The sequence below is a fragment of the Rhinatrema bivittatum genome, chromosome 1 (genome assembly GCF_901001135.1).
Source record: "Rhinatrema bivittatum chromosome 1, aRhiBiv1.1, whole genome shotgun sequence".
In the NCBI taxonomy this organism is placed as follows: domain Eukaryota; kingdom Metazoa; phylum Chordata; class Amphibia; order Gymnophiona; family Rhinatrematidae; genus Rhinatrema; species Rhinatrema bivittatum.
Genome location: NC_042615.1, coordinates 181,684,048 through 181,706,539, shown reverse-complemented (window position 1 = coordinate 181,706,539; position 22,492 = coordinate 181,684,048). Strand labels below are relative to the sequence as shown.

The 22,492-nt window shown below is 42.5% G+C and overlaps 1 protein-coding gene across 1 annotated transcript in view; it reads right to left on the bottom strand.

Annotated features, from left to right (window-relative positions):
• The window catches only part of SEL1L3 (SEL1L family member 3), a 185,227-nt gene that overhangs the window by 62,267 nt on the left and 100,468 nt on the right, over positions 1 to 22,492 (bottom strand). Inside the window, 4 exon segments of the mRNA XM_029589818.1 lie at positions 1,033 to 1,116; positions 3,372 to 3,499; positions 9,982 to 10,158; positions 21,176 to 21,238. Coding sequence (XP_029445678.1) covers positions 1,033 to 1,116; positions 3,372 to 3,499; positions 9,982 to 10,158; positions 21,176 to 21,238 — 452 coding nt within the window.

Genomic DNA, 22,492 nt, shown 5'->3' with positions numbered 1-22,492 from the left:
CATGCTCTTCCCCGACCACGTTCCACCCCTTTTTTTGAAACTTTTCATTTGTGCATGTAGCGGGAAATATGCACATACACAGGTGGCTTCTAAAATCTGCTCAGCGCGCTGGCCCGACTTGTGTGCCTATCTCCCAGTTTTGGCATGCACCAGGCTTTTAAAATTCACCTTTAACAGAGGTGCCTAAGATCTGTTTGGATATTATTAATTGGTTCTTCTTTCTTTATTTTTTAATGCTAGATTGCCTTTTTGATATTTAACCTGTGTCTGGGTGCTCACCCTCAACTCCATTTTTTTCTCTGTCTAAACAGAAAATAAAATACTTCAAAGGTTTGAAATTTTTTATGATTTGTTTTATAACAGCGGAGAAAAGCAAATCCTATTTGTTAAATGGTCTGAGACAGGCATTCTAGATGAGGTCCAACCCACTGGTCTTTATGGCCGGATTAATTAGGCAAGACAATCCCAGAGTTACTGAAACAGATGTCTGTTCTCATTTGAGCACCATAACTATAGATAACAGATAAGTTCCTATTATTACATCTGAGTCCCCTGAATCAGTCTCAGGACGAAACATCAGCTGATGCCAGGCTGGAGTTTGGAGAGTATTGAACATTTGACAGAGTTCCTACTGGCTAAACATATATCAGCATCAATCTGGAATGTCTCACTAATGTCTGTTTCAAATTTAATGACATTGTTATTTGGTGAAGCTATTACTTTTAAATTTTACAAAGTTTTATATGGATTTAAAGTTAACATTTTTGTAAGAAAAATGATGTATTGTTTGGTGAATGATAGAGAAGACCGGCAGTGTTAAAACTTTTGTTCTGCTGCATCTGACTTGCTGACACCAGTATTGACTTGAGATACAATGCACTTCTGGTGCTTAATAATAATGGTGATCACTTTTGAATATATATAACTAGTCTCTTTCTCATCATATTTGTTATCTCAAGACTTGGGTGGGCTCTAGTTTGAGTAGGTCTGATTAATTAGTAAACAGAAAACAAACATAAATGTCAGACTTACCAAGACATTTCCAGGTACGCATCTAGAGCTTGTCTAATAGCATGCCCTAAATATCCATTCTGCTCTGCCACATGTTTTACCCAACTGTAAATAAAAAAGAAAAAGAAAAACATTCTGAAACCTCATTACTTTAGGCTTCATCAGACAAGGCATAACAACTCTCAAGTTGCCATGTGTAAAAGCTAACTCTTTATTAAGAATTTACAACAATGCAGACTCTGCCTTCTACTCAAACATTGTCCTGCTTCCTCTTCAATCATTTCCAGATGAAAATATCAGCTTTTCCACACAGGGATGGTCAAAGAAATGCTCATGTATAAAACATTAACATTTGCTAGGAACCATCTGACAATTCACTTCTCTAGAAACATCTAGAAGCAGTTAACCATTAATAACTAACATCACTAGAGAAAACCAGAAAATATTGCTGTAACCCCTATTTAAGGTACATAAAATTGCTGGAAGTCCAAACCTTGCACTGGTCATTGAGATCTTTGAAAATGGTTGAGCAGATGATGTTATGGATTAGGTTCAGAGAGTGCTCTTTATTGGACATGAAAACTTCTCTCCTCTGTGGATGAACAGAGTTACCCCCAAATGAATTGTATCCTTATACCAAAGACAATCCATAGGCACATCCACCTTAGGTGAACCCAAACCCTGGAACAAAGAACTCAGCCCACACTGTGAATTGGTGATTCCACTAACTAATGTATTTATTTCTTTCCATTTGATAACGTGCCTTTATGCCATAAGCCTAAGGCAGATACAATGTATCTAACACATCCATACAGCAGATTTACAAATTATCGTGTATAAAAGCATTTACATAAACACTCACATATTCAGTCACTCATTAACAAACCAATTGCCTCTTTTCTTATTTAGCCCCTTCTCCAGTACCCCTATCCCCAACCTATCCCCAATATTATAAACAATTCACAGCACAATCTCCACTTTAGTATCAATTAGATTGCCATCAGTAACAGAGAAGCCTATACTGAGCCTAGTACATAATACCTTCCTAATCCAATTCTTGCTACAGCCACAATAATAGGATGACTTCAACTTCCACAGACCGATTCAGTAAAGTCCACGGGAGAGTGGGCGAACGCCACTCGCCTGTGCGCGCGATACAGTATTTAAATGAGGCCCGGCGGTAGAAACGGGCAAAAGGAGGCACTAGGGACACTAGCGCGTCCCTAGCACCTCCTTTTTGACAGGAGTGGTGGCTGTCAGCGGGTTTGTCAGCCGACGCTCAATTTTGCCGGCATCAGTTCTCGAGCTCGCTGACAGCCACGGGTTCGGAAACCAGACGCCGGCAAAATTGAGCATCCGGTTTTCGACCCGACAGCTGCCGGCCAACTTCCAATTTTTTTATTTTTTTTTAACTTTTTTTTACTCTTCGGGACCTCCGACTTAATATCGCCATGATATTAAGTCAGAGGGTGCACAGAAAAGCAGTTTTTACTGCTTTCCTGTGCACTTTCCCGGTGCAGGAAGAAATTAGCGCCTACCTTTGGGTATTTTAAAAAGTTTTTATTATGAATTTTTGCCTCTACGGCCAACTTCATTTCAAATTCTCTCTTCGCTTTTCCTATCAATGTTTTATACTTAACTTGACAATACTTTTGTTTTATCCTTTATTCTTCAGATGGATTCTTCTTCCAGTTTTTGAAGGATGTTTTTTTGGCTCTTTCACCTCACCTTTTAACCATGCCAGTAATTGTTTTGCCTTCCTTCCACCTTTCTTAATGCGTGGAATACATCTGGACTGCGCGCCCCTGTGCTCCCTTAATATGCTAGGATGGATACCATCTGGCTCATGGATTTGTCTGCTCTTAGTTTAACCAGATCCATACAAACACTGTCTTTTGTAAATTATGTTGTATCTACCCCATTCGCATAAGTAGCCTTGCCAACCTCTACCTCCACTCCCTACTTCAGTCAACACTGAAAAGAAGTATCTGTTTAGCATTTCTGCTATTTCCTCATTCTCCTCCACACATTTTTCCTCTTCTCTCAATCTTACAATTTTCATATCTGGCATTCCTCTTTTTGTATCGTTATACTATACTTGTCAATAAAGTTTTGAAAATAAAAGAAAATTAAAAACCTAAGAGCTAAATGATAAAAATTTGTGAAGAGTAAAAATGAAGACTGATATAAATACCATAAGTATTTGTTTGCAATTATCTACCATTTCTGATTGGCTAGTGACAATGGCTTCTGCCCACTAGTGCCAATGAATCATCTGAGAAATCTGAAGTAATATTTTGTTGAATTTAAAGCATTACTGGCTAGTAAACATTTTTCATTGTGATTACTTAGTTACTTACATTATAGCTTTTTCTGGATCTCTAGGAATGTTTTCCAAATCTCCTGTCATATAATAATGAGAGCAAAGAATAGTTGCTTCAAGATGCCCATTTATGGAAGCTCTATGAAAGTATTCAAAGGCGAGTGTCTTTAAAAGAAGAATTAAAAGACAACTTGGTTAAGCATATTTTTGAGATCACTCTTCAGTATTCTAAGGTAAATAAAATGCAAAACTCAATTCAAATAAGCAGATAGATTACAACATAGGGTGTTAACTCCCAAGAAAATCACTTCATCATTGACTTAACTATTTATATCAACCACATCTATTTGAAACATATCATAGAGAAAACTCCTTGAAAAACTTAGGCCTAGATTTACAAATGTCGCAGGGCTCCCTGAATCTCACGCTAACAGAGGGGGGGGGGGGGGGGGGCGCGAAGTGGGCAGCGAAAAGGGTTCATACCTTTTCGCTGTCCACGATGTCCTCGCAGTGTCTGCCCCGACTCCTCCTCTTCCGGGGCAGATGCCATCCCAATTCTGCACCTTTTTTGCTATCGCACGAGAAAGGGACGTCCCTTTTCGCGTGCGCTAGCTTTAGTAAATAACCCCCTTAGTCAGCAAAGTTTAGCATATATTAACATCACTATTACCTGTTTATCCCAACTTAACTCACCATTTTTTAGTTATTTTTATACTTTTATTCACGTTATTTGACGAGTTATTGTTGTCTATTATATACTTTTATACTTTTATATTGTTATATTTTTATATTTATTATTTACGATCTTATGTTCAGAAACACTGTTTAATGTAACGCCTTATCCGCGACAGTTTTGTTTTATGGAAACCGACCTGATTTGATACTTGTATCGAGAATGTCGGTATATAAAAATCCTAAATAAATAATAATAAATTAACAATACTTTCCTGTAAACAGGGTATTTGTTGACAGTTAATGCCACATTTTGGTTAAATGTCCCAACACAAACAACACCTACATTTGGCTGTATCAGCGAAACACTAGCCTAGGCTTTGATGATGCCCAGGTAAACCGCACCTTCATTTACTTAGCTCTATACCAGTTGTCAAAATATTTTAATGCTATGCATCCTTTGAGAAGAAAAATCTTTTGAAGTATATCTACTGAAAATTTATTTATTTATTTAATAAAATTTATAGACCACTTTCCTGATTTAAGCAAAATCGCTGAAAGCTGTGTACAATAATAAAAGATAATCGTATAATAAAACAATAAAACCATAGAAACAAAAATAAAATCCAAAATAATCATCATACAGATATCATAGTAACAGTCTGAATTACAGGATACATGTCTATCAACTTTCTTAATTCAGATTATTCAGCAATAAAAATGTATGATAAATTTTATTGGCTTTAAAAAATCATTAAGAAAAATATAGTTAACAAAATTACAGGGAATAATGTAAGCTTTATAAGAAAGGAAATATATGCAATATTGCACTTTTATGCATAATATGATAAAGTGTAATGAAAAAAACAGAGAGGCCAATATTACATGGGTTTGTCCGGCTAACTTGGGGACTTAGCCAGACAAACCCAGGGAATTTCCTGCCCCTCCAAACAGGTAAGTTTTAGCTGAATAAGTCATTATCCGGCTACAACTTACCTAGACAAAAAAAAAAGGGGTAAATCAGAAGCATTCCGCGGGGATGGCTAAAATTTTGCCAAGTAGCACCATTATTAATTGCTAACCAGATAAATTTATCCGGGTAAGTCTGATCATGGTACAGAGCAGGTCTAAAGCTATTCGGATATGTTTACTTAGCATATAGCTGGGAAAGTTTAAAAAATCTTTACAGGCCAGCAATGGTCTTATTCTCCTCCACCCCTCAAAATAATTTAAAAATTGTGGGGGCTGTAGATCCTGATCCCATTTCCTGCCCCCCATCACTTAAAAAAATAGCACTGCAAGCAAGGCTGATACCACCCCCTCCTGTAACTTAAAGAAAATATTTGGAAATACTGACTAAATATTGACCTCAATGTGTTCTCATGGTCTGAGTGTTTTTAGAGCTGTACAGCATGTCTCAAAAATCAGCAGTGTATTCTAAGAATTTTACATTGGAGGATATAGCAAAACTATAAAAAATTAGATCATTCCACCCCTTACATTAAAAAAAATTCCCCCAAATGTATGGCCATTATTACCAAGCGCAATGTTTCCATGTGAAAATGCATCACCCGCTGATGACAGTTGACACCTTTGAGATCCAGGATGGGATGAAAGGAGCTTTCCTTCTTGGGCACAATGAAATAAATGGAATATTGACCCGTATTTTCTTGAGACATTGGGCACTGGAACCACAGCCTTCAGAGTGAGGAGCCTTGCCAATACAGTTTCCATTGCCTGCTTCTTCTCTGATATGTGGCAGAGCACGTCCCAAGGAACACTGCAAAACTCCAGTGCATATCCTTCTCGTATCACTTCCAAGACCCACAAATCCAATGAGATCTCGAACAAGCTGAACCCACGCCCCTTGTTAGCAGTCAGGGATGAAAGGACTGAGACCTACCAAAAGGTCAAGTTCTCTGAAGGGTCGTTCCTCTATAGGGTCAAAATCGCCTGGATCCTTTAGTACAATCACTCATGTTAAAAGAGCATAGCATCTACTTCTCATCCTCAGACAAATGAGGAACTGGAGATTCGCCCCACTTACTGGCCAGTTTTTCCAACTCACTCCCAAATAGTGAGCCTTTAAAGGGCAATTTGGTAAGATTAGCCTTGGAGGTCGCATCGGCCGACCAATTTTTCAGCCATAACTGATGCCTAGCTGCTACTATGGAAGCCACTCGTCTGGCTGAAGAGCAGACCAAATCACAGCCTGCATCTGCCAAAAAGGCAGCAACTGGCTCCATAACTGCTCTGGAGTTCACCCCAGAGTTATCGACCTCCTGGGAGAGAAGCAAACAAGATCATGCCACCAGGGAACAACAAGAAGCGATCTGCAACGACATCGCCACTGCATCAAATGCTTGTTTAAGGATAGTCTCAATCCTTCTATCATGTGTATCCTTCAAGGCTGCTCCTCCTTCCACGGGAATAGTGATCTGCTTGGAAACTGCACACACAAGTGCATCTAGCTTCAGAAAATGTAAACACTCTCTTGCCACTGGATCTAGAGGGTACAGGCCTTCCAAAACCCAAACCCCTTTGAAATTAGCCTCTGGGGTGCCCTATTCAAGATCTATTAATTCTTAAATGGCTTCCATCATGGGGAAAAAACAAGAGGCCTTATGCAAGGAAACCAAAATGGATTTTTTTTCGGCTTGGTCACAGCGTCTGCCCCAGGAATTCCAAGCATTTTCAAGGTCTGGGAAATCAGAGCTGGCAGTTCATCTTTATAAAAGAACCATAGCATAGTTCTATACAGTTCTAATCCTGGAGGAATTTCACCATCCTCAAGGGAGTCAGGATCGGCGTCATCATCCGTGCCATCCGGACCTCAATCGAGAAGTCCCGCTGCTGCTCTAGTAGTACACTGGTGCTGAACAGTAGGTCCCGGCAAGGTTCTTACTTGCAACTCTGCTCTGGCAGTATTAGAGAGGGCTAAAGATTGCACCTGGAGAAAGGATTGAAATTCCTGGAAAAACTCTACCCATGAAAAGTTGGGAGCATCTAATCCAGGAGATACTTGAGGCATACTCACTGAACTACCATCCCCTGCTGCAGAATTAGTTAGGGGAGTTCCAAAATCAGGCACCCCCCTGAGTTGTCTGTACCCAGGCCTATATCCGGCTGGGAAGAACCAGGCTTAGCGAAATCAGAGGAAGGCAATTCTCCCTGAACCTACAAACAGTGCTGGCACAAGTTAGTGGGCACTCCTAGCTGAGATGCCCGAATATGCAGGCAGTGCAAAGAGAAAGGTGCTTATTTTTCTTAGGCATAGGTGCCATTATGGTCGACAGTGTGCTTGAGCAGTGGCCAGAGGCATGCATCTAGCTTTGTTTTTTTGTACGTCCAAAAATACTAGGCGCCCAACCTAGGCATCCAAAAATTAGGCATCCGATACTTAGGTGTCTCACATCTAGGCATTCCAATGCCTAGGCATCCAAAACTTAAGCGTTCCAAAAATAAGAGCCATAAACAATTTAAGTGCACAATATAACCTGTGCGCACAGATAAGTGTGCGACTACTTAAGGAGTCGCTTAACCTAGACGCACATAATACAAGACCCAAATAAGTGTCCAAAAACTGGACGCACAGATAGAAGTATATGTTGAACCGACAATCCTGTAGAGGGCAGCCTAAGAAAGCGTATGAAATGCCACTGCGGCCAACCATGCAGCGTGCAGGGAAAAAGCCTCAGAGTGGGGCTTAGCCTACAGAGGCAGCTCAATTCACCAGGCTGCCCATGTTCCTTGAGCTCCCATGGAGTGGGTCGAATGCCAGAACGGCATGCCGGGCATGGAGACTGGGAAAAAGGAGGAAGCCCCAAGCTACAAAAGCCTCCTTTTATGCCTCTGTAAATATATATATATTTTAAAACTTCCCTAAGCTCAGCCTTACCTGGCTGAGTACAGAGACGTTCTCTGGCTGTGGGGGGACAGGACATATGCCATCACCACCGTGCTCGGCTTCTTGCACCCGCTGCTTTTCAGCAGCTTAAGCAGCTAAGTCCACGCTGGCTGAAAAATCAGCTACCAGACCAAGGCACTCATCTGTGAGACCATGGAAATCACCTCAGGAATTCTCAACTGTGGGATGGACCTTTTGGTATCATCGCAGGAGAGTGGGGTGAATTAATATCTTTATTTCTCCTTTTTCAAAATGAAGCAATCCCCAGTAGGGAGATGCACTTCCACCATCTGCTGGAGACAGAGAATACTGGCAGGCTGATGTCACTGCAAGGGTATATGTACTGTGATATCAGTTTGGCCCCTCTCCATCTGCTGGTAGAGGTGCATAACCCACTCATCTGGATTCATCTGACTGGACGCTAAGAAATAGCTCCTTTTAATTTGGCCCCTGTTGTTCTAACTCCCCCATTTTCTCCCAGTCTTCTAGTTCTTTCTACAGAATTTTGACAAAGTCTGTATTTTTTAAATTCTACGCTTAGCGGCAAACTGGATGATAGGCACAGCTGGAATCTGATATCGGCAGAGAGATCTGTTGATTCTATGATTAGATAATCCTTTTACTCATATAATTGATTCTGTGATTAGATAACCCTTTTTGTCATCAAATTAATGAATAGGGTGCCTATGCTATTTCTTCTTCATAAAGCATATGGGGACAGATTTAAAGATCTAAACATGTATACTCTAGAGGAAAGGCGGGATGAGGGAAATATGATAGAGATATTTAAATACCTTTAAGGAATAAATGCACAAGAGACAGACCTCTTTCAGCAGAAAGGAGGCTGAGGACCTATTGAGCAGTTCTTGCCTCCCACCAGCAGAGGTGCTGAGTGGCTCTCTTGGTCTATCTGTCTAGTCCTCCCAGCTATATGGTCTGTGCCTCCTGCTAGTGGCCATCTTGTTCTTGTTTGGACTCAGTGGTATTTCAGCCTCATAGTCTGCTCTTGGCCAGAGCTTGGTCAAGTCTTGCTCCTACTTCCTGGTCTTAGATTCCAGTCTTCTTTGGCCCTACTTTGTGGCCTTACATTTGGTCCCACTCTTCAGCCTACATTTCTTGTCCCTGTTTTGTCCTTGATTGCTTTGTATATCGAGTGATTCTGTATGGTCCTTGTTTGCTTCATGTATCATGTGTTGTTACAGCAATTCTGCCTTGCCTCTGTAGCCACCTTCATGCCTCCAGGTTCATCCCTGTCTTCATGTGTGCCTAGTGTTTCCTGTTGTCCACCAGCATCTGTGGATTCAAGCCGATGGGAAGGTGGCTTCACAGGTAGAAAACATCCTGTTCCTGCTCCAGTTACAACCTAGTAGTCTCTACTTTTCTGTATACCACCTACTTCTGACTTTAGGGCCACAGCTTCAGCAAAATATGTTGAAGCAGAAACAAGAAAATATATATTTACAGAAAGGGTGGTAGACACATGGAACAGCTTCCCTGTGGAGGTAGTGGAGACAAGGGTCATATCAAAATTCAAGAAAACATGGAACAAGCACAGAGAACCTCTGAGGAACAGGAGGGACTATAAGGTTGAGCAGGAGATGTGGATGGGCAAACTGGATGGGCTGTATCTGTCATCATGTTCTATGTTTCTTTACATGGTGTGATCTCCCTGTATTTGTTTTGTAAGAATGCGTGTGCTTGAATTTGTGTGTTCTCCGCATTTTAGACTCGCCAGTTTTTCTGAGTAAGCTGAGTCAAACTACCACTACAACAGGACTCCCAAACCTATCCTAGGGTCCCACAGTCAGTCAGATTTTCAGGATATCCTCAATGAATATGCATGAGATAAATTTGATTATACTGAGATTCCATGATATCCACATTTCTCTCTTGCATATTCATTGGGGATATCCTGAAAGCCAGACTGTCTGTGGGGTCCCCAAGACAGGTTTAGGAAGCCTTGTTCTACAAGACAAACATGCCCCAGGAATAAACCTAGGATATGTAAAATAGAATATGTAATTAGTTGCCAAGGAAGAAATTACATCACAGATAACATGTTACTCACTTCATTTATCTCAAGCTCTCCAGGGTATGTTCCATCTAAGTATAGGATTCCCAGATTATGTGCTGAGTCTGCATTTCCCATTCTGTCTGCCTTTCTCCAGTACTTTGCAGCTTTGACGTAGTCTTTCTTAAAAGTATGGTAGTACCATCCTAAGCCATTTACGGCCTGATGCGATCCCTATATGTATAAAAACAAAAATAGTATTTAGAAACTATCATTTTAATGCATAGGAAATTGAAGTTGACACTTCCTTCATCTTAACAGAAACAATCAAAGAAATCTATACAAATTATGAAAGTGATCTAATTATTAGTGTGTTCTACTGTCAGCTTGATAAACTGAAAGCTTCCCTGATCTGCATAAAATTGTTTCAATGTGTCACTTTTGTGCTCAAATTTAGAGCTTTGCATTGGTGTTCCATTAAGAAACCTTTTTGAAATGCCTCTAATTACCAAATGATGAGGAAGGGTGAGAAAGGGAGATATGCTAGAGACATTTAAATACCTCAGAATTATCAATGCATAGAGGTGGCTTTCTTTCATGAGAAAGGAGACTCTGGAATGAGGGGTCACGGGATGATGGTGAAAGGAGGGTAGACTGAGGTGTAATATAAGGAATTATTTATTTACAGAAAGGATGGTGGATGTATGGAATAGCCTCCCTGAGGAGGTGGTGAAGGACAGTATCTGAATTCAGAAAAGCATGGGCCAAGTTATAATATATAGAGACACTATTACTAACCCTTGTAGATACTTTTCGGCAAGGCTTTGATAGTGGTAAAGGGTTTTTCCTAGTATTTTTGGATTTAAGTGCAGCATTTGACACCATTGACCACTTTATCCTAATTAATTGGCTAGCTAATATTGGGATAGGCGATACAGTTTTGAATTGTTTTTCTTCTTTTTTAAAAGATTGTTCACAGTTTGTCATATAGCCCCAGTATGCAAAGTATTGGCACACCTAGATGTGGGCTATCCATTATATGCGGATGACATTCAGTTTTATGTACCAATCGAAGGATCAACTGAATGCACATCGAAGAGGATTACATCTTGCCTGAATGTCCTGAAAGATTGGCTTTTCAAAAACAAGTTACCATTGAATGTATCAAAAACAGAAATCCTACATTTAGCTAGATTTCCTGATCCTAAACTCCCTAAATCCTTAACACTAGGTGATCAGAAAATTCCGATGGTAAGAGAGGCTAGAAATTCAGGATTTATAATGGTCAGCACACTGTCATTTAAACCTCAAATGTCATAAAAAACATCATACTTTAAATTACAGCTATTAAGGAGATTAAAACCGGATCTAAGTGAGACAGATTTAAGAACTACAATACAGTCTATTGTACTGTCCCCCTTGATTATTGTAATTCTTTGTACTTAGGACTCCCACAAAAATCTTTAAGAGCGCTGCAATTGGTACAGAATTCAGCAGCTAGGGTCATTACAGGGACATTACTGAAGGAACATATTACTCTGATTCTAATTGCTTTACATTTCTTACCAATTAAATGGAGAATTATTTTTAAAACCACCATGCTCGTGTTTAAGGGCATTAATAAAATCGCCCCTCCCCCTAGATTTAATGCAGCTTTGAAATTATACCAACCATTTCGCAGCCTGAGGTCCTCAAGTCAACACCTACTGACAGTACCTTTTCCAAAAATCATTTGTCTCGATGAGACGAGAGAAAAGCTGTTTTATGTTCAGGGCCCATTATTATGGAACTGCCTCCCCCCTCTACCTAAAGGAAGAAATATCTTTATTGAAGTTCAGAAAGCATCTTAAGGCGCACTTATTTTCTAGGGCCTTCATGGATGCATAGCAATTGGAAGACCAAGCTGAATGGCTGAAAATGTATAGCTGATTAGTCTAAAAATGGGCTATCAGCATTATGGAGTAGTATAAAATGAAAGTAGTATTACTTTTAATTTTTTTAATTTTATGATTTTATTAGTTATAATTATTTTGTTTGTCATTGTTATTGATTCATGAGTTGCATAGAAATTCTGATATGTGGTATACAAATATTTTAAATAAATAAAATAAATAAGTAAGTAATAAGGATTGCAGAGCTGAACAATTGTGGATGGGCAGTCTAGATGGCTGTATAGTCTTTTTCTGTCATTAAGTTTCTATGAATGAAAAATATCTTTTTTTGCATTGCCTGGACTCAACCAGACTGCATTTTCCTGTTGTTGCGGGAAGTCCCAGAAACTTTGTAATGCCACCTGAAGGATGCAGAACAAGAGGAAGAGTTTTCATTTCTACTTAAAGTTCACTCTGGTGAAGGCAAAGTGACCAGTAGAGTACCTTTATTAGAGACATTGCTGAGGAACTTGGGGGAAAAATACGCTAGTTTACAGATGATACAAAAATCCATAATAGAGTAGAAAAACCAGAAAGGGTTAACAAAAAAAAAAAAAGGGGGGGGAATTGAAAAAAAACAAGAATAATAGTAAAGGGTTTGATAAATGAGCTTCAGTGCTAAATAGTGTAAAATCATGCATTTGGGATGGAAAAATCTATTAGTTTCATAGCAATTAGAACAATGTGAAAGTGTCATAGAAAGAAATCTAGGAATAATCATCTCGGATGACTTCAAGGTAATTAGTCAATGTAATAAAACAGGGAAAGCAAATAATATGCTTGTTTGTATAAGGAGAGGATTATCAACAGGAAGAAGGAAGTAATATTGCTTTTATAATGGTTACTAGTGAGACTCAATTTTTAGCATCGTGTTCAGTAGTGGAGGTCATACCTTCATAAGGACATTGAGAGGATAGAAGTGGTTCAAAAAAGAGCAACTAAAATGATAAAAAGCCTGCAACACAAACCCTAAAAGGAGAAGCTTAAGATACTCTGTGGAAAAGGATAGAGGACCGTGCATCATTAAAACCTTTCGGTATTTGAAGGCCTGTAAATATCTCCCCAGCACCTCCTCTTTTCCAGGATATACGTATTTATATCCTTCAGCCTCTGCTCCTAAGTCTTCCGATACAGACCCCTCCCCCCCGCCCCCCCACCACCATTTTGATTGCCCTTCTCTGGACCACTTCCGCATTACCTCTATTCTTTTTGAGTTACGGTCTCCAGTATTTGATGGAGGAGGTGGTCCCTGATCAATTGAAATTAGCTACTGTTAAGACTTGTTCAGAAAGATGGTAATCTACCATTAAATGCACTCACTAATTTTTGTACAATATCTCACCTCCCAATACTGGCAAAGGTGATGGAGAAATGTGTTTTGTCCCAATTGAATGATTATTTAGAGGATCAGGCTGTTTTGAATAACCTCCAATTTGAATTCTATAAGGGTCAGAACACAGAGCTGTTGTTGCTATCTTTATTAGATTTCCTCTAGTTTGTTTGAATGGGGGGGGAGGGGTGTTCCAATATATCAGTGCAGTTAGATATTTCTGCATCCTTTGATACCATCAAGCAAACCATATTGATTGATTGGTTGCACCAGACTGGTGGGAATGGAATAGTCTTTAGGGATGTGAATCGTTTTAGGACGATTAAAATTATCGTCCGATAATTTTAATATCGTCTTAAACCGTTATGGAACACAATACAATACAGATTCTAACGATTTATCGTTATAAATCGTTAGAATCGTGAGCCGGCACACTAAAACCCCCTAAAACCCACCCCCGACCCTTTAAATTAAATCCCCCACCCTCCCGAACCCCCCCCAAATAACTTAAATAACCTGCGGGTCCAGCGGCGGTCCGGAACGGCAGCGGTCCGGAACGGGCTCCTGCTCCTGCATCTTGTCGTCTTCGGCCGGCGCCATTTTCCAAAATGGCGCCGAAAAATGGCGGCGGCCATAGACGAAAAAGATTGGACGGCAGGAGGTCCTTCCGGACCCCCGCTGGACTTTTGGCAAGTCTCGTGGGGGTCAGGAGGCCCCCCACAAGCTGGCCAAAAGTTCCTGGAGGTCCAGCGGGAGTCAGGGAGCGATTTCCCGCCGCGAATCGTTTTCGTACGGAAAATGGCGCCGGCCATACGCGTATGGCCGGCGCCATTTTCCGTACGGAAAATGGCGCCGGCAGGAGATCGACTGCAGGAGGTCGTTCAGCGAGGCGCCGGAACCCTCGCTGAACGACCTCCTGCAGTCGATCTCCTGCCGGCGCCATTTTCCGTACGAAAACGATTCGCGGCGGGAAATCGCTCCCTGACCCCCGCTGGACCTCCAGGAACTTTTGGCCAGCTTGTGGGGGGCCTCCTGACCCCCACGAGACTTGCCAAAAGTCCAGCGGGGGTCCGGAAGGACCTCCTGCCGTCCAATCTTTTTCGTCTATGGCCGCCGCCATTTTTCGGCGCCATTTTGGAAAATGGCGCCGGCCGAAGACGACAAGATGCAGGAGCAGGAGCCCGTTCCGGACCGCTGCCGTTCCGGACTGCCGCTGGACCCGCAGGTTATTTAAGTTATTTGGGGGTGGGGGATTTAATTTAAAGGGTCGGGGGTGGGTTTTAGGGGGTTTTAATGTGCCGGTTTTTCGATTTTTCGATTTTTAGATTTTTTAACGATTTTCACGATTTTTCACGATATTTTACCCCCCCAAACGGCAACAATACGATTCCCTCCCCCTCCCAGCCGAAATCGATCGTTAAGACGATCGAGGACACGATTCACATCCCTAATAGTCTTATCCTACTGGGAAGAGGACAATGGGTACAGCTGGGGAAGGCAAGAGTTGCTTACCAGAAATAGGTGTTCTCTGGGAAGAACAGGATGTCAGTCCTCACACAAGGATGACATCACCGGATGGAGCCTGCAGGGAAAACATGTCAAAGTTTCTAGATCTTTGACTGAGTCACATTGAGCATGATCAGGCATGCATTTTACAACTCATCCTTGCGGGGACCCCTCCAGTCTTGTAATACAGAATTCAAAAGAAGAAAATAATGAAGGAGATGAAACCCACATAGTGAAAACCCAACTTCTTGGGGTGAAGGGAGGGTTTCATGAGGACTGATATACTGCTGTCCTCGAAGAACACCTGTTACAGGTAAGCAACTCTGCTTTCTCCCAGGACAAGCAGGATGGCAGTCCTCACACATCACTGAATCCCTAGCTACAGGCTGTCCCCCAACATAAAAGGGGACCAACAAAACACACAATAAGTGCCAAAGGGCACAACAACAACCAGTTTTGTTGGTAACGGGGGGAGGGGGGGGGCAGCCTGAACAAAAACAATAAGCTCTAGGCAGGAACAAAGTTGAGTTGTACACCTGAAACAAGTTCCAAAGGCCAGACTGGCAAAACCTGCTGTTGTGTTGGCCATCCCTATCCAAACAATAATGTGATGTGAATGTGTGGAGACAACGCCACATCCCAGCTCGGCAGATCTCCTGCTCGCAAGTGGACAAATGATGCTGCTATGACTTGAACAGAGTGAGCCTTTACATGGCCCCCAAGATGCAGTCCAGCCTGAGCATACCAGAAGGAAATGCAGTCTGCTAGTCAACTGGAAAGCATCTGCTTTGCAACGGCAATGCCCAACTTATTCCTGTAAAGAAAAACAAAAAAAAATGGTGGCCTATTTATGGGCTTCTGTCTGCTCCATATAGAAGGCTAAGGCCCTTTTACAGTCCAAACTGTGCAGGGCTTGTTTGCCTTGCTGCAAATGGAGCCTGGGAAAGAATGTTGACAGGACAATGGGCTGGTTAAGATTGAAGTTCTATACCACCTTAGACAGGAACGAAGGGTGCATACGTAATACCACCCTGTCATGAAAAAAAACAGTGTAAGGTAGATAAATCACTAAGGCCTGGAACAGATTGACCCTGCATGCTGAACTGACCATCACCAAAAATATGACCTTCCAGGTCAGGTACTTCAGGTCACAGAAGCACAGTGGCTCAAAGGGAGCTTTTAATCACTGAGCTAACACCACGCTGAGGTCCCAAGGCATAGCGGGAGGCCTTAGAAGAGGCTTCAACTGAAGCAGGCCCCATATGAAATGTACAACTATAGGCTGTACAGAGATGGGCATACCATCTACACTATGGTGGTATTTGCCAATTGCACTTAGATGAATTTTAACAGAGCTTGTCTTCAAACCAGTCTCCAATAGGTGTAGAAGGTAGTCAAGCAGTTTTTGTGGGGGGCAGGAAAACAGATATAGGGCCTTCTGCTCACACCACACAGAATCCTCTTCCACTTCAGTCCATAGGACTTTCTAGTGGAAGGCTTTCTGGAAGCCAGCAGGACCCAAGACACATTTTCCAAGAGATCAAGTTGTTACAATATTAACCACTCAACATCCAGGCTGTGAGTGACAGAGCCTGGAGATTGGGATGTCACAACCTGCCTCGATTCTGAGTAATGAGATCTGGGTATGTCCAATGGACATCTCCCTGATCAGTGGAAACCAGACCTGTCTTGGCCAATGAGAGGCTATGAGAATCATAGCCCCTTTGTCCTCGCAAAGTTTCAAAAGAATCCTCACTAGCATTGGAACTGGAGGATTCACACCCTTGCCCCAGTGCTAAGCAAAGGCATCGGAGACTAGTTTGCCACATGTCAGGCACAAGGAGCAGAACTGAGGAACCTTCCTGCTCCAAGGCGCTACAAAGAGATCCATATCAGGGCTTCCCCTGAGTCAGAAGATCTGATTCATGAACCCTTGGTCCAGAGACCATTCGTGGGATCTGAAGGCATGACTCAGTCTTGTCTGCTATTACGTTCTCCATTCCGGCCACATACATGGCCCTGAGCACCATCTCATGCTCAAAAGCAGATCTGGACTGCTTCCTGGCACAAGCCGTACAATCCTGTACCTCCATGCTTGTTGACATACCACATTGCCACTTGGTTGTCAGTTTGGATCAGGACAATTTTGTTGGAAAGTCGATCTCTGAAAGCCTATAGCACATACCTGATTGCCTGGAGCTCCAAGAAGTTGATCTGATGAAGACATTGCTGGATGGACCATAGACCATGAGTGCTGAGCCCATCTACATGAGCTCCCTAACCCAGGGTGGATGCATCCATGTTTAGGAGAATTTGGTTAGGAGGATTTTGAAAATAGATCCCCCATTCCAGATTTTAAATTACTCACCACCAAGACAAAGAGTCCCAGAGAGATGAAACAACTCTGATGCGATCCTGGAGGTTCTGCGTGGCCTGATACCACTATAACCTGAAAGTTCAGTGGGCCTTTCACATGTGTAAATGTGCCAAGGGAGTGACATGAACTGTCTTGGTCATATGGCTCAACGTGCCAAGCTGAAGCCTGCTGGCTCTGTTGAATTCCCGCAGCGAGACAGGAAGGCCTTGGCCTGAGCTGTGTCTAGCAGGGCTCCAATAAAGTCCAAATGAGGTGACAGGCTGAGATGGGACTTGGGGTAGTTGATAACAAACCTTAGTTTCTCCAGCACCCGGATGGTCAAGCACATGGACTCATCAGCTCCCACATGAGAGGTGTTTTTGACCAGCCAATCATCAAAATACAGGAAAACATGTAAAGGTGCATCGCCACCACAGCCAGGCATTTTGTAAAGACATGTCAGGCTGAATCAAGCCCAAACAGCGCATGTGATACTGGAAGTGCTATTTTCCCACCATGAATCTGAGATACTTCCAGTGACTTGGGAAGATCTCGATATGGGTGTAAGCGTCTTTCAGATCCAGGGAGCATAGCCAGTCCCTTTTTGCAAGAAAGGGATCAAGGTGCCCTGGAAAATCATCTTGAACTTTTCTTTTTTGATGAATTTGTTCAAGGCCCTTCGGTCTAGGAAGGGATGGAATCCTCCTGTTTTCTTTGGTATGAGAAAGTACCAGGAGTAAAATCCCTGTCCTCTTTGCCCTGGTGGAACAGGTTTGACCGCTCTGGATGTTAAGAGGGAGGGAAGCTCCACCACTCATACTTCTTAATACACTAATGGGCCCTGGATTGGGATCAGGGGGGAAATTTGCTGGGAAATCCCATATGTTCAATCGGTACCCATGGTGCATGATGGAAAGATCTGAGGTTACACTGGGCCACTAGTTCACAAAGAACTGTAGCTTTCCCATGACTGGCAAATTCATCTTCCCGGGCATGGGTGACTGGGCTATGTTCCAGTCAAAACTCTGCCCCTGGAATTGACTGAGGTGCTGGCTGGGACTTCAGGGCTCTTTGTTGCCTAGATCAGCCATGAGAACCCTGATGAGCCTGACAGGAATGAGGATAGTACTTCTTTGGACAGAAGAAGGATTTCCTAGGCCTGGAGTGCTAGTGGAGAATTCCTGAAGGGTCACATGGTGGTCCCAGTTTTGGAACACTGCATCATTGACCTTATCACAGAAGACATTCTCTCCCATACATGTCAGCAAGTCGCTCTTGCACCTCTGATCTCAGATCTGAGGCCCGCAGCCATGCAAGAGTGTAGGCATCGATGACAACTGCAGAGACCGTTGATGCCATCTCGAAAACATTGTAGGTCAAGCTGATCTCATATGTTCCGCATTTCAGGCCTTATGCACCAGCAACAGGAATATGTCTTGCTGCTGCTGAGGCAATTGATCAGCAACATCCTGCACCTGCTTTCAGATGTCCCACATATACTGACTCATGTAGAGCTGGTAGGCAGCCATGCCGACAATAAGCATAGCATCCTGGAACACCTTCTTCCCAAGATTATCCATTGCTCTGTGGTCTTTCCCTGGAGGCACCGAGGAATGGGTCCTAGAGCATTTGATCTTCTTGAGAGCAGATTTGATGACCACCAACTGGTGAGGTAGCTGACACTTGTTGAATGAAAGAGCTTTTTGGATGCAATAAATCGCGTCCACCTTCCTGTTAATGGGAGGCACTGTGAGTGGGTGTTCCCACATCCTTAACACTAACTCCACAAAGATTTTGGGCACTGGAACTGCCACAATCTCCTTGAGAGGAACCACAAACTGAAGAATATCCAGCATTTTGTGCCAGGTATCCTCTTTAGTCATGAACTGAAAGGGGATGGCCTCTGCCAGCAACCGAACAAAATCTGTGAAGGAGAGTTCCTCTGATGGGGACTTCCTTTGCTTCTCTGGAGCAGATGGATCTGAGGTGAGACACCCCCCGCCCCCCGAAGCATCAACAGAGACCACGGATGAGTCATTCCCTCAAGGATCACAGGTGCCCTCGACCCCACTTTCATCGGCTGAGGATGAGGCCCTAGGCATCAGCCTTTTCCCAGCAGTGCAGGCACCACTGGAAGTGGTCTTGATGTCTTCTCCATCATTGGGGGAACTTCCTTCTCCGAGGAACCAGCAACAGGATCAGTAGTAGGTAGTGGTGGTGCCCCACAGGGCATCAATGCCATCCCTAGGAACCCACTCTGGCTGGTCGGTAACATGCCAATAAGCGCATGTAGGGATTCCAGCAGTGGCTCAAGGACCGACAGTGTCTTTGTTTATGCTGTCAGTGCCACAAAACTGAGGACATGCATCACCTTCTCAATGGCCAGCTGCAGAAGCCTCTCCAAATCCTCCTCAAACATTGCCGATGCCAAACAGGCTGTGACACAGGAGGTGTAACCAGATCCTCTTCGGAACAGAGAGGAAGATTGGTGGCTGGCATCAGGACCGAAGGAGTTTGTGATTGCATCCCCAGCATTGGAGGACTGATTCTCCTCACCGCAGGATCGCTTCATGGGCAACACAGCAGAAATTGATGCATCCCCGTGCCTAGCACCATGCATCGGTGGGGACTGATGCCGATGCTTCCTTGGCTTCCCTCGATGCTCGGCTCAGTCCTTCCCGGTGCTGAGGTCGACGAACCCGATATCCGCGATCTGGAAGAGCACAACAATGGCCAGTCTCCAGCATCCCTCTCTGCTGATGACCTTGATGGAACCAATGGCCCCCACCAATGTCATTGGCTCGGTGTCCAGTGTGGCTCTGAGGTCCTTTGATGCCAATGCCTCCAATGCTAATGCTGATAGATCAGTCTTCTCCAACCCAAAGAGGTGCTCCATCTTGTCGAGCTGGATCTTGCATCCCTCTGGGGGCATCCTGGTGCACTTGCTGCAACCCCAGACACTGTGTGATGCCACAAGGCAGAGGACACATTTATCACGGGAGTCTGTGATAGACATGGTCCTTGTACACCTGGGGCACCGCTTAAAACCTGAAGTGGACATATCATCACGAATTAACAAAGAAACGAGATCGAAATTGATGGCAGTGGTCATCAATTGCAGGGAGGGCACCGAGAGGACCACTGCCCCAAGGGTATCAACAACATAAATAAACTTACCAATAAACATCGAAAAACCTATCTAGGATGCTAATGAACCAAGGGGACCCCACATCAATTACACAAGCCAGAAAAAAAAATCACAAAAAAAGATGTTTTACAAAAGTAGGCCAAAATATGGCAAAAGTGAGGCTCTCACCCAATTGCAAGATGACAGGCTCCGCAGAAAAGAAGAGACCTGTAGGTCCCATGTGGACACATGATATAATGCATGCCTGAGCATGCTCAGTTAGGTTTAAGTCAAAGTTCTAGAAACTTTGACATAAGTTTTCCATGCGGGCTCCATTCAATAATGTCACCCTTATATTTATTTATTTATTTATTTAGAAACTTTTATATACCGGTATTTGTGGGGACATCATGAGGACTGCCAGAACCCTCGCTGAACGACCTCCTGCAGTCGATCTCCTGCCGGCGCCATTTTCCGTACGAAAACGATTCGCGGCGGGAAATCGCTCCCTGATAGTCTTTGGGAGAATACTTTTTCATTCTGTAGACCCCTTAGTTCATGAGTCCCCAAAAGTCTGCATTGTCCCAAATTCTATTTAATATACATTTGTCCCCTTTGGGTTCTATTCTCGTCTTTGGGGATTGTTTACTTTATTTATCCAAGACAATATACAGTTGTTTATTCCCTGTGATACTAATGGTTCAATTTTACAGACATTTTTTGAGAAATATTTGTCTTCTATTAGAGACTGGCTTGCTGGGAAAGCCTATTTTATAATATTTTTAAAATCAATTTGCCTACTGAATGTGCACAGATTGCTACTCTAAGCAGGAAGGAACTTTATCATATCTGTGAAGTTACAGGGTGGAGCAAGGAATAAAACACTTTTTTGCTACATCCTGGTATGTGTATGGTGTTTCCAGTGATTGGGCATAAATCCAAGACAGGGCATAAAGACTGCTCAGTGACAAAAACAAAAAACAGTTAAAAAGATTATTTACCTTGGAGGCTGCTTTTTTCATAAGTTGCAAAGCCAGTTTTCGGTTCTTTCTCACACCATGACCCTGAATGGCGACAATAAAATGCAGTATTATTATTTTTCAATGTTACTCAGATTTTCAGCCCTCAGCTCCATAATTTACCTGGTGATAAGCCTCTATTTGTTATGCTGATCACCATCTATGATTCAAAGCTGAAAATCCCTCACCCCATCCCTATTTCAAGATATTCTCTGGAAGACAACAGAGATAAATGCATCCTAATTTCAAATTTAGGGAAGACATCTTCTAAATGAGTATTAAGGCAAATAATAATGAAAATCTCCCTGACATCACAAACTATTACTTACTCATGATTTTTATATAGGTACTTGTCATAAGAAAACACCCACTCGATTTTGAGCTTATCTCAAGCTAAACATAACCGAGTCTGCAAGCAGCAATGTGACTGCAATATACCAGGTGTTTATTTATTTCAGAGCACAGGGAAAACTGTGAAGTACCCCCTGAATCTTTAGCCTACCATTCTGCTACCTTTGAGAAAAATAAAAACAACAAAAAAACTAGGTTAACTTATTATCCATCTAAAATAGGCATGCCTTGGTGAATAATAATAATCTCAGGGGCAAAAATATCTATAGTTCTTTTCAGTCCATTCCACTGTCCAGAGTTTTAATACATCCACTGTGAAATCTGAAACTAATGTCCTTCGGCTGTTTCAGCTTCATGGACTCTTTTGGTATGAGCCCTTCAACATGATCTTGGGCCCTCATATTCCTTTACTACACTGTTTATTTGAAACGTAACTCAATTTTGTTAAACAGTTTATTAATTGTGCCTTCTCAACCTGGGTAGCATTGCCCTACCACCCATGTAGCATTTGCCATTCACTTTTACACAACAAACCTATTTAGCAATTTACAGTGTCCCACCTTCATACTGTGGGCCCATTTAGTTACTTTGGCTAGTTTATACCTGGCTAACTTTGGAGGGTTATTCAGTGGTGCAGCCATACTCAAAAGGTATGACCAAATTTAGCCGGATAAATTATCTGGCTAAATTTGGTCAACTAGATAACTTAGCCGGCTCACAATTTCACCAAGGCATGCCTATTTTAGATGGATAATAAGTTATCTGGCTAAACTTTAGCCAGATAAATAGGAGAAATATTGAAAAGTCAGCATTTAGCCGAATAACGTGATTTATTGAGCTAAATGCTGCTGAATATTGACTCCTTAAGAGTCTTTCTTTACTCTACTACTGCAGTTGAAGAATGGCATTTCTGTCAGACAAAGCTTTCTCCATCCTGCACAGGCTTAC